Below are 13,007 nucleotides of genomic sequence, written 5' to 3' on the forward strand. Positions count from 1 at the left end.
AAGTGTCTCAGTCTCTCTTGGTGAGCAAGTAAATGAAAGTTGGGTAGCTTCTTGGACTTGGCAAATCTTAATGGGAAGGTAATGCTGTCCTTTGCTGAATATTCATGAGGAACTAATTTGTGCTCATGTTTCCAGATTGTGCTTCAGTCTGGGTGGGTTTTTTGTGTTGTTTTTCCTCTTGGCTTGCTCTGTTCAGCAGCCAACAAGCTGTTAGAAGCCTTGGCTTAACAATCAGGAGGGATTTGTAGTTCATCCTTCTGCTTTTCAGTTATATGTTAATTAGCCAGAATGGGAAATGATTGGCAAGTCCTCTTTTAGTGGCCAAAAATGCCATTCTGCGCTGTGCTCCTTCCCGCATGGCAGCAGTTCTCCTGCAGGAGCGAGGTGTGCTCTGGATGCCGGTGTCTGTCTCAGCCATCGTTCCCCATCCCTGGGGAGAGCTCAGCACTCCGCATGCCCGGCACAGCCATGTGCCCCTACCTGCCTGTGGGTGCTGGCGGAGGCACACCCTGCAAGAGTTGTTATCTGGCCTCAGCTCCTGCTGCAGAAAAGCTCTTCCATTGCTCCCCTAGGCTTTTTCTTTCTTTTCACCAATCGTTGCTGCTGCGGAGAGGGCCTTCTGCCGCAGCGTGGCTGTGTCTTCCTGCAGGGCACTGCCCATACGAGCTGGTGGCAGAGCTGCTGCACGGGTCCCTGCTCGTGGTCTCCCTGTGGCCACAGGTTTGTGGTCCTGTGGCCGTCTACACAGGCACCATGGCCACCCACAACTTGTGGTCTCCCCGTGGGCTTGTGGTCCTGTGGCCATCTGCATGGGCACCACAGCCACCCACAGTGTCGTTGCCTCTCCTGGGGACAAGATGCTCATCTCGCTGGGAGCTGTGTGCTCCCAGGCTGCTGCATCCAGAGGCGCATCCCCCTGCCCACGGGCTCTGCCGTGCCCAGCTGCAGCAGCACCAGGCTCCGGTGGGTAGCTGCTCCCTCGCCCCATGCTTTCCCACAGGCTCCTGGGGCAGGCGAGCAGCCGCCCAGCCAGAGAGCAGACTGTGGGAGAGGTTGGTCCCTGCTCTGGGCTGGAGAGTGGCTGCTGTCCCTCGTGGTCGCCCCACCAGGGTGGGGATGGCTGAGTCACCCTGCGTGTGCTGCTCGCCGGTGTCGAGAGGCGGGACGGGATGCCTGGAGTGGTGCTGGGAGCGTGGGAGCGCGCTTCAGCCCCTCTCCTGCTGCCCCCTCAGCTGCTCACCTGTGGGTCCCCTAAGGAGTGGGGCTGGCACTGTCCCTTGCTGCACTGAGACCTCCTCTGCGTGCCACCTCTGTGGGGCTAGCTGAGCTCTTGCTGGATGGGTTCAGAGCTAGCTTTCCGTCACTGGGGGATTTTGGGACCTGCTGCTGGTGTAGCCATCCTCTCTGAGCTGCAAGAGTCCAGCAGCAGGAAAGGTGTGAGCTGCAGACCCGCAGCACTGCGTCGGCTGCCGATACTCCTGGTGCAGCTGTGTTTCACTGCACTTCTGTGACCTTGGGGTTTGGCGACTCCTCGCTACAGAAATGAACACAAGCCTAGGTTCCTGGCTGCATAGCCGTAGCATCTAATGGCACAGGCAGACAATCCAGAAGTGTGACCTTACAGACATGGTAATTGCTGCCTTGCAAACGCTTCTGCTTCTCTGGATTTACTTATCAGGGGTGTTAGTCACAAGGGTGGTGTTTTGTTTTGACAGTCCTTCCTGGCATCAGCTCTGCAGCTGCAGTGCTGCTTAAATTAGGTTTCACTCTCAGGGGACTCTGCTCCTCTGGATTTGATGTAGATCTCTCTTCATTTTGAGGCATGAATTTGCTAACACGGCGTTACAGTATCCCTGATATTGCGGAGGATGATACCAGAAGACATACTGACTCCTGTTCAGGGTCTTGTGATTACAGGGTCTCTGAAGGGCAGTAGGTGTGATTTCTGGGATAAAAAGGTTTGCTGGTCTAAGCCTGCCCTACTTCAGACAGTTAAGTATAAGCAGGGATATCCGAGTTGGTGCCTCTGCAAGTGTTACTGCGTTTTTCCATAGTAATTGTGCTTTCACAATAGCAACGTGCAAGGATTAGAGAAACAGGATTGTCTTGTGGGGTGAGAAATCCTTTTCTTAGGAAGGCAGGCAGCAGTAACGCTTGTCCACCCTTTGTCTGAGGTGCCTCTAAGGAGCTGGTGCCCACCGACACGAGCTCAAGTGCTGATGGCAAGCTGCTCCTCCAGCAAAGGCCAAGATGGCTATTGGCAGGACATCTGACCTCGCTGCTGATGCAAGTGCCTTTGCGCTTCTGTGACAGATGCTACCTACGATGGGTAACGTGGGGAGCTGTGCAGGCTTCATGTGCTCCAGGAAACAACGTACGAGCATCTCCCTGTGTGTGCCCACCACAAAATAACCTTTCTTCTTCCAGAGGCAATATGGCAGTAGCTGCTGTGAGTGACAGGCTGAGAAGACAGACGGTTAGGCAGGGGTTAACTGTGCTGAGCCAAAGGACCAGTTTCAGGAGCCCCCAGGTGTCCCGCTGTGTAGGACATCCCATCAGACAGACTGAATAGTCCATGCAAGTGGAATGGGGAAGCAAAACCTCATGGCAGGAGCACTGACTAAAGAAAGAGAAAGGACTTTATTTAGGAAACACAGCTTCAAACTTTAGAGTCACTGCTGAATTCAGGAGGAAAAAAGCTACTATCAACCAGTCTGGCAGAGTCCATCTGCTTTGTTTCGTGGTGGCATTGGTGTGTGTTTGCTTATTCATGCATATCTGAATGGGAACAAGAGAACAGCATTTCAGGGCTTTTAGGAGATAATTGAAAGGTATCATTAATTCCATAGTAGATTGGGATTTCCTAACTCTGCTTTCCACTTTCTTGAACTTTAAAAAGCTAGACAGAGGATTTGGGTGTCCTATACATACCCTGTAGTAGGTATACTCTAGTCCTCAGCTACTTGGACCTGGCAGTGGGGCTGCTGCCTGGCTGGAATTTCCTTATTTTAGCAATTTAAGTGCCTCACAGCAATCACTGATGGCTCAGTTACCATCTGATGTGGGTATTTGTCAACCTGGCTTCTACTCATGGTTGTTTCTTGATTGCCACAGTCCTCTGTGGTTTCACAGTCATTATAAGGCAGAAGCAAACAGCCAAGTCCTCAGCTCGGCTCCTCTGGGCATTCTCTCTGGGTTTTGTTCTCAAATGTCTCCTTTTTCTCTCTTTCTAGACATTTACCCTTTCAGGTTTGCCAGTGCAAACAACTCTTTTTGTTGCAGTGCTTCCTTCATAGAATCTTTTTTTCTTAACAAATCAGTCCACGCTTTGTGTTTGCATGCCTGTGGTAGCAGTTGAGATGTACAATCGGTCAATAAGAACCAGACCATCTGCAGGGGACCTCCAAGAGGTGAAATCTTCACATTGCATATTGTGAAACAGCCATGTTTGAGGCAGTGTTCCCCTGGGCTGTATTTGGGCTGGGCACTAAGCAGTAAAACTTGTGTAAGCTTTGACTGCAAGGTTTGAGATCTCTCTTTCCACCACTGTTAATAACAAGATGATGGCTTCCCTCCCACTTACCGCCCTTCTTGTCTTCTGCTCCCGTTCTGATATTTTTCAGAAAGACATGATAAAAGCTTCAAAGCAGAAAGTGGCCAAACTCCTAAAAATTTTTTTCTTATCCCAGACATGTCTTTGACATTGAAGTATTTACCCAGTTGTTTCTGAACCATGTGAACAGCACATTAGCAAATTATGATTTTTTTCCCCGTGTATTAGTATGTCTTGAGTTTACTTGACACTGAAGAGCTTGCGAGGGGAACAATACCTTGTCAGTGGGACTTTTGCCATAATGCTGACATGACAAAATACTTCAAATGCCTGTGCCACCAAATATTACCAGAGCGTGGTCTTGAGGTGTAACTAAATCCAGTGTAAGCAATGGACTGTGAAAGCAAAGCAAATGGAAAGTGGCCTTCTATTCTGGTGGGTCCACCAGAAATGTTCCATGGGAATACTGAATTGCAGAAAAGACCTTGGCATTGTTGCATGTTCTTATCTGAAAAAAGCCAATAACTGGTTCTGCTTCAACTCTTGCATCTACAGGAAAGAAAGAAAAAGTTTGAAAAGGATGGTGAGAAGTTTTATTCTATGCTGGACCGCCATTTGCATTTGTCTTCCAAAAAGAAGGAATCCCAATTACAGGAGGTGTGTATGGAGTTCTCTTCAGAGCTGGATCCAGAAGTAGCACCACCAGCTGCTTTAGACCTTAAAAAAGAAGAGGCAGAGGGGAATCATCCCTTTCAGTAACCAGTGGAAATTGATAAGCAATTAAATCTGCCTGAAGCCTATTCACGTGAGACCAGGGATATCAAGGTGATGGTTCACTGTAAAGTGACCAAGCAGCAATAGTGGCTTTATGCATTGTCATCTCTTGTTCTCACCCCTATACTGTAGGGCAATGATGGGTTACACTGGCACAGCTGGGGACTGGCCACTCTTTGAAATAGCTTGAGGAACTGATCTGGCTGAAAAATAACTGGTTATTATTATTTTTCCATCCTGGTTTCCTGCCTAGCCTCTGGTGTTTGCAGGGGTAGCTGTGGCAGCAGGCCCGTGGTGGCGGTGAGCAGCCGGCAGAGGAGGGATGGTGCCCCTTCCTGCTGATGCTGCTGCCAAACATGTTGCGACAAGGGAAGGCCCCAGCTGTTCTAGCCCACATCAGAGTAGTCAGATCAAATCAGATCTGTCAAACCAGTTGTCAGATCAACCTACAAGCACCTTTGCAAGGCAAAATCTGCGTAAGCTGTGGTAACACGGCATGTCACGTCCTACCTGGCACTGCAGCTCTGGAATTTCTGGTTTTGGGTCGCAGCAGGAGTCAGGAAAGAGAATTGTGACAGTGACCTTGTCTTCACCAGTGCAGAGCTGTGGGTGGAGAAGGAGCTTATGCTAAAATAACAAATACACCTTGGCAAAGCCTTGTCCTTGCAGAGAGGGCTGGGGTTCTGGATCCGTAAATGAAAGGGAGCCAGAAAAGAGAGAGTGGCCAGTGCTCCAGTCTTATGGTTCTGTTCAAAACCTGGGCTGGACACCTTTGGCAGGCTTTTTCTTAAGTGAGGACAGAACTATTTGTGGGCTGACAGGCAAATGCTCGCCAAATATTGTCAAGTTAGATGTGATGCATTTTCTTTTTTCACGTCTCGCTCTTCCTTCCAGGCTGACCTTCAGGTTGACAAAGAGAGACACAATTTCTTTGAGTCCTCCCTCGAGTATGTGTACCAGATCCAGGAAGTACAAGAAAGCAAGAAATTCAGTATTGTTGAACCGGTAGGAGCTTCCTTTTCTTTCAAGTCTTGCTGTTTGATGCTCAGATATGCTGACTTGTTGGCAGTCGCAGGGTTGGATTTGGTCCTGGGGATTCTTGTGATGGAGCAGGAGTTAACCTTGCACACTTAGACTGCTGCAGCTTAACAGCCTTAGTGGTGTTTGCTGGAGCACTGTGATGCCACTCTTGTTTCCCATCTCTGTAAGTCGATCCTGAGGAACAGGCTGGATGCTCTATGAATTGTTAGAGTTGTTACGTGATCCACTTACCTGTCACGGCACAGGCTGCAGTGGTACCAGCTCGTGGGTCTGTACAAGGACCCTGCCCTGGATGGGTGGCTCTGCCCTGGCGCTGGATGTGGTTGAGCGTGGGATCGCGTAGGTCTTGTGGGCAAGCAATCTGCAGATCTGCTCTTGTTTTCCCAGCAGGGCCTTTCATTTCGGGTGTATTTTATTGACAGATGTGTGAGTGGTAGACCTGGGCTTTAGGGACATTGTGGTGGGTAAGTCATACTAAAACTTGCATTACTCCAAAATTGTGGGGAAAAAACCATACGTTTGTATATGTAATTTCTCAAACTGTTTCCTGTCTATCTTTCCTCTGATTAGAAATATAGAAGAGAAGTTTAAGCTGTGTCCTTTCTCTCCTTTGCAGGTGCTGGCTTTTCTCCACAGCCTCTTTACTTACAACAACCTGACAGTTGAACTCACGCAGGATTTCCTCCCTTATAAACAGCAGCTTCAGCTCAGCCTGCAGAATGTAAGTTCCTGCCCAACTGAACTATTTTTTGCATGTGACTTCTATTCTCATTTGTATTTAAACGTGGCAAGGCTTTTCCATGCCAAATAGACTGTCCGTGTTTGCATTGTGGGAGGTGCAGATAAAGTTATTTCCTTCTCAGTTCACACATATTTTCTCCTCTCCTGCACAAGAGAGTCTGCAGGTGCTATTACAGTGTTTTGCAAAAATGACCGATTCTGTCTAGAAGAGGCTATTGTAATTGTATCATTTAACCTTGTGTATAAACAAGCCTGAGAATTTCTTCCGATTTCAAGGGTGAAATTGTACACATCATCTAAAAAGGCCTCCAATCTTGATGTTAATGGTATCGGCTTACTATGTGCTTTGGTAAGCTCCTCCACTGGCTAAGTATACTCATGGGGTAAAATATCTATGTCCTGTTTCTTTTATCCTCAGTCTTTCATGGCTGTCCCTCATTCCCATGGAACAATAGCCATAAATCTGTGCCAAGCTAAATTTGCTGCTGCCTCATTAATTGGTCAAAGTGGTGTTCTGTAAAAATGCCTTGATTTTGTACCCCGTGTTGATGTGACTCTTAAAAAATTACTTCATGCCACGCAGCATAGCATGATCTTTTGAGGAATCAACACCCTAGTTTTGTAGGGGAGTACGCCTGTTACCTAAACAGTGGTGTGAAGTTGTTCAAGTGCTTCCTTCTGCTCCACCTAGCCTTAAATTGTTCTAAGTTTCTTTTATTGAAAGAACAAGTGCCCCCCTAGTAATGACTTCGCAACACCATTTCCATGTACAGCATGTTAAAACTTTTCTATTAAATCATCTTTAAGAGCCCAGTGTTCTTGTAACTGGAGTTTTCATGTGAACTGGTGGAGTGGCTTCCGCATTTTGTACATTGGGGACAGATTCATTTTGGTCAGAGCATCTAAAATTTGACCTGGCATACCTGAAGCTTGCTCTTTGCTCATGTCAAATATGCTTCTTTTTGTCTTCTCTTAACAGACAAGGAATCATTTTTCCAGCACACGGGAGGAGCTGGAAGACCTGAAGAAGAGGATGAAGGAAGCCCCTCTAACCTGCAAGCTACCCGGGCAGCCGACCATTGAGGGCTATCTGTACACTCAGGAGAAATGTAATGGCTTTTATATGCACCTGAACGTGTTAAAGAACATGTAAGCCTGGGCTGCTGGGCTCATAGCCCCACTGCATGGGCTGCGCGCGGCTCCCCTGGCCAGGCCAACTTTAGCTGTGGCATCGCTGTGGCCTGTGCTGCACGGGCGTCACCGCCTGCCAGTGCACGGGGTGCCCAGGGCATCACCGGCAGCTTTGGCTGCCAGCTTTCTCCGTGGTGGCACAGAGCTTTCTCCGGGTTACATGAGCCGTGTAAGCAAGGAGCTAATTGCCCTGCACTCGAATTAGATGAGATTTATTACTCTGTTGTAGCGCTGGAGAGACTAGAGCTCTGGCAGAGTGCACCTTGGCTGCATTTTATCAGAACGAAGCTGGTGTCCTGCACAGCTTCCCTCTCGCAGGGTCTCTGAGGCCATGCGAGCACAGCTGAAGTGTTAACCAGCAATGAGAATTAAGCTGCTGAGAGCAAAACTTCTTATGATTCTGTGCAGAATCAAATCAAACCAAATTCAGCCTTTTACAAATACTCATTGTAGCTTTACACAACCCTGCAGGCATGAACATGCAGGGGCCAAAGCCTGTATGCAGAGCTGTGGCCTCTGAGTCTACAGACAATTTTGAGCAGTAAATTTTGGATTATATATACAAATGTATTTATACATATATTTGTATGTATGTTTATCCTGCTTTTAAAAGAAAACACAAAGACAGTAATTTTAGACCACGCAGAAATGTTGGATGTTCCTGCATGCCAGTGACTGTTTGCTGCCTCTGTGATTCCCCTATAAATTGAGTATGAAAAGAGTTGTTCCTCCTGACACTGCAACTTAAAAACAAATTACAGAAAAAATATCAGTTGAAATATTTCATATAAAGGGGTTCAGGTGAGACAACAAAGAAAAGTGACAATAAATCTAGTGTGATATAAATAGAAACTTTAGAGTGTTTTAAATATGCTGTTGTCTTTACTGCCAAGTTTTCATCAACAGGAAAAAATAGTGGTGTCTGTGTGAAACAAGCATTCAAGACACATTGGATCCTGCCAGTGTAGGTCTTGGCTGGATTTGGCCAAACCAGCTTGGCTTGTGACCAGAGTCCCACAAACACCCTTTCAGCAGCCGTGTTTTGGGAAGACGCTGGAGGCGGCTGCTGCCCTGCGCTCCTCTCCTCCTGCTGCTCCTCCTGGCTCTTGCCAGGGCAGAGGCTGGTGAGGGAGGTGTCCCCATGGGGCTGGCAGTGTCCGCCCCAGAGAAGCACGGACACGCAGGAAACGCTGTCCGTGCCTTGTTGGCTGCATCCAACCAACCATGGTGCTGTCTCTGACTCCCAGCTTCCTGTGTGTTTCTGCAGGGGCACTGGGCATCTCCTGGGTGAAATATTACTGCCAGTATGAAAAAGAGGCAAAAACCTTACGGATGACACCCATGGACCAGAAACCTGGAGCTAAGCAAGTGAGTTGGTTTCCTGGAGGGCTGTCTGCAAACATTGACACAGTGATCAGGTCTCACTTTCGGTCCGCCCACATCATCTCTTTCCATAAGGAGACGTACAAATGCCACGTCGAGGACAGCGGAGGCCAGCCCCGCTGTTGGAAGCAGCTGTCTGGCAGTGCTGGTCCTCAAGACATGCTGACAGTGGGCTGGTCCCAATGCTGGGGCTGTGGAAGGGCTCCTGGCCACAGAGCAGAGGGTTGGGCTTTGTGCCCTCTGCGGCCAGGCAGGGAGAGATGGGTGGTTTGGCAACCTGAAGGAAGGACTTCTGTGAAGAGAAGTTTCATCTCCCGCTCTCCTAAATGACCCGAAGCTCTGCAGGGTTTGGTAGTGGAGACGTGGATTTGTGTAATGTGAGCATTATTCAGGCAGTGAATACAACTTGCAAGTTTGGTCTAGTGTGAAATTTCTGCCTTTCTAGACAAGCTAATTTTTGTATTTATCCATGTAAACGGGTGGTAAACCTGCAGCCTGGTTTGCACATAGGCCTCCGGCAGTGATTGCAAGTACTTGAGTTACTCAAGTTATTAGATGGGTGCTTCCAAAAGCAGTATTTCTCTGCCTTTGCATGTTTGCACAGTCACTGGTTTGTGGGTTTGATTTCTGTTCTCAGAACTGATTACGTGTGAGTGGGACCGGTGTTAGGAGAGGACAACAGTTGCAGCTCCAAACTGTGCAATAAGGCAACGATTTAGGGAACTGCTGCTTTCACAAAATGCATTGTTTTTTACCAGCAAGTGATCTGTCTGGGAGTTCCCTGCAGTTCCTTGGCATGATAGAGGAGGGGTAGGATGCAGGCGTGGATGACGGACCATTGCTCAGAGTACAGTAAGTGCATCCAGCTGAGTCCACCCGCCCTCCTCTGCCATGGAACAATGTCCCCTGGGGAATTACCAGTCAGCCATGCTGTTCTCCAGTTTGTGATCTCATGGTCTGTTCTTTGGCAGCCCTCTGCATGCATAAAATAAAATTAAATTTACTTTTTGGAAGCCCTTGGCAGAGACCTTGGCAACAAAACGTCCAAAACATTGACTAGAGAGATTGCCCTAAATATGTCTAGTAAGGCCAATTAATGCAGGTAGGGACTTATAAATTAGTCCTCTTCCCAAACTCTTGCAGTCTGGTAATCTGCACCTCTGGGTCACAGCTGGCCACACAGCTTCAAATGCCACAATTACAAGGAGTGCTCTTAAAAGCCCCAAACAACCAGCACACGCACAAAACAGAGGAGATTATCATCATGGCATATAAACCGGACATAATCTTGGAGGAGGCTGTCCTTGCCACCGGGCTGTCTTGGATCTGCTTGATTGTCTTCTGCCAGAGATCTTGCAGACGCAACAGTGGTGACAGTGGGAGTGACGAATGCGTTCCAGGTTTGCAGACTCAGCCCTAGGGTCTGGTTGGTTGTAAGGTCTTCTGGGTGTCTCTTCAGAGTTCTTGCAAAGTCATGGAGATCTCATGATCATGTTACAAATTGACTTTGCTGTAGTGTCAGTTAATGCCCCTTTATCAAGGAGCACGAACGCAAAGGGCCAGAGCTGAGCCCTGCAGTGCTGGCCTTTCTTCACAGTGCATCTACTCTAGATTTGGTCAGTTAACATTCTTTTTCTACAAGGTATTTTGTGTAAAGCTGTTTGGACTGTGAATGGTATGGATCAGTAGTGCTGATCAGCTCTGATAAAAATTAGGAGCCAACTGTGTCAGATAAGACACAAGCATGGTCCTGGCCTCAAAGACCAAGCGGTGTTTGAGGCCCATGAGGTTTGTTTACAGTAGCATTCCTGCTCTGTGAAGGCATATTGCTTGTTGCTGAGATATTTAGCACTTGTTTGCGGGGTAGTGCCATGAGGTCTAGAACGTTTTGCGGCTGAGGAGACAAAGCCTGGCTCACAAAGCCTTTGATCTCTGTCTTTGTTGATGGTGGGAAGGACTGTCTGTGCTCCTGGTACCAACGCCATGGGATTGGCAGGGCTCCCGCTGGAGCCTGGTGCTCTGTGGGCAGTGCTGTGCTGGGCTGCAGCCTAAGGGTGCTGAGGAACCTAAAGTCTTCTCTGTATTTCTTTCCCCTAACCTTGGCTCTCCTCTTCTCTTCTAGGGTACTTTAGACCTGACACTGAAATCCTGTGTAAGGAGAAAGACTGACTCTATAGACAAAAGGTTTTGCTTTGACATTGAAACTAATGAAAGGTGAGATGCTTAGTATTCAAATGGCCTCCGAACAGATAAAGCCTGTAAACCTGGATGAAATAGCATTCTGCTGTTTGTTAAAAACAACTTTTGCTTCATTTTCCTGCCTGTCCCTGGGTGAACTCTGCACAGATCTGGGACCATCACGCTGCAAGCGCTCTCGGAAGCCAACCGAAGGCTGTGGATGGAAGCCATGGACGGGAAGGAGCCGGTAAGTGCTCGGGGAGCCGCTGCCCAGCCGCGCATACGCTGCCTAGCAGTGTCCTCTGCCGGCGGGCGCTGCGGAGGAGCAGTGGCACAGGCACTGGCAGGCTCCTTTGCACCACTGCCGCTTCCCTGTTGCTTACCCCTAATTCTGGCATTGGCTCAGCCACTGCACGGCCAAAATGGGGTTTTGTGCTGTTCTGCTCGTGGCACAGCTTGCCATGGGGATTCTGGTTTTCCCCTGAAAAGCTCTGGTATGTTCCCTAGTTGAACCAGACTGCCCAAGGACTGTTGCCTTACTGGGTCTGGAACACTTGGTACTTCTGTTACTCACAACTCCCTCTCTAACCTATGGGAGGTCATTTTTTTTTTTTTTTTTCTGTCCCCGCTCTGAGCGGCATTTGGAAAGTCTGGCCCACGGGAGCGGCCACCCTGCAGCAGCGTTTGCTTGCCTTTCTGTGCTGGTGTTTTCTTCCTTCAGTCTGAACAAAGCACAGACTTGGGCGTTTTACCACATTTCCTCTAAATGGACAGCATGATGTGCAGTGTGGGAAAACGTGTTTCTGGCAGCTCCCCGTGCCTTTGGAGAGCTGCCTTTCCCTCGGTGGGCTCGGTGGGGAGGGCTGGCAGTGAGTGCGATTGCTGACCTGCTCAGGGCTGCGTGGCTGCTGGTGCGGAGGTGGGACATGGGACACGGGCATCCTCCGCAGCACGTTTCTCCTGGTTTAAAGAGGAAAGGATGTGGGATAGTGTGGAGAGTCAGTGTGCTCGTGCTGGGCGCCAGTCACTTGGGGATGTCTGGGGCTCACTTGGTTTGCATGACAAGTTATCATGTATAAAGGATTTTTTCTGTTCTATTGAGAATGGCACCTGCTGTTTATTGTTAATAAAAAAATACAAAATTTATTTTTGTATGGGATGAAGGAATGTCTTGACACTTAAATCTTTAAAAGCAAGCAAACAAACAAAAACCCCACAACCCCTGCGTTCCAGACTGTCCAGCTGCCATTTTTATCAGGGCACCTAAAGGACAAACGAAGTTTCCTGGTCATTTTTTGGGAGACACCTCTTTCCTAGAAATAGGTGCTCCAGTGAAGTGTAGGAAGTCAGCAAAAACTTGTTGATTGTGTCGATAATGGTATCTTGCTTAATTATAAAATGACATTTCCTTGGGATATTGTCCTGCTGTTTGTGATTGGCTTTTGGGTGATGTATGGGGTGCTGCATTTTCTTTCAAAAATAAATGTCAAGTCACATTGCATTTTGTTTTTGTTTCTTCCTCCTCCATTCCCTCCCCTTTTTCAGATCTACCACAGTCCCATCACGAAACAGGAAGAAAGTGAGTCCTTTCTGTTGCTGTTCCTCTGAGCTGTCAAAGCTGTCTGGAGGTCGGGCAGTGTATTTCCTTGCAGATACACTGGTCCTCGATTTCTGCTGAATAGGCTGTGCATTCCCTCTGTGGTGGCCATGTAACTTCTTTCCTTTTCATCACAGTGTCTGATGCTGAGGCCAGATAAGAATGAATTGCAAACCGTAAAAGTTACCGACTGCAATGTCCAGTTTTTATTTAGCAAGAACTAGTGGGATGCAGAATTCAGTTTGCACCTCTAAACCCCAAGATAACAGAGAGGAAAAAAGATCAGTGAGAGATTTTGAGGACGTTTCCCTTAGCAAAGATTACAATATGAAAATAGAGGTAGCATTTAGTTCCCTGGAGCTCCCATCCTACCACCTTGTCCCATGTCTCTGCTCTCACAAGCGGATTTTACTGTCATGGTTTAACTTGATGGAAACTTGCATTCTGTATCTTAGAGCTTACTTTTATCAGCACTTTAGTTAGCTGACGTTAATGAGCATAGCATTATCAGAGGCATAAGCATGAAACCTGTTGTTTGACTGTGCTTGC

General features: G+C 48.1%; 1 protein-coding gene across 1 annotated transcript in view; it reads left to right on the top strand.

The window, feature by feature from the left end:
* Positions 1 to 13,007, top strand: part of OPHN1 (oligophrenin 1) — a gene marked incomplete at both ends in the record, with an annotated part of 65,383 nt that overhangs the window by 32,412 nt on the left and 19,964 nt on the right. The window contains 8 exons of the mRNA XM_082004030.1: positions 4,109 to 4,210; positions 5,222 to 5,332; positions 5,985 to 6,089; positions 7,089 to 7,218; positions 8,568 to 8,668; positions 10,806 to 10,897; positions 11,030 to 11,108; positions 12,407 to 12,440. Coding sequence (XP_081860156.1) covers positions 4,109 to 4,210; positions 5,222 to 5,332; positions 5,985 to 6,089; positions 7,089 to 7,218; positions 8,568 to 8,668; positions 10,806 to 10,897; positions 11,030 to 11,108; positions 12,407 to 12,440 — 754 coding nt within the window. The remainder of the gene's footprint in view (positions 1 to 4,108; positions 4,211 to 5,221; positions 5,333 to 5,984; positions 6,090 to 7,088; positions 7,219 to 8,567; positions 8,669 to 10,805; positions 10,898 to 11,029; positions 11,109 to 12,406; positions 12,441 to 13,007) is intronic.

This window comes from Phaethon aethereus (assembly GCF_964289735.1).
Source record: "Phaethon aethereus genome assembly, chromosome: 10".
Classification (NCBI taxonomy): Eukaryota; Metazoa; Chordata; class Aves; order Phaethontiformes; family Phaethontidae; genus Phaethon; species Phaethon aethereus.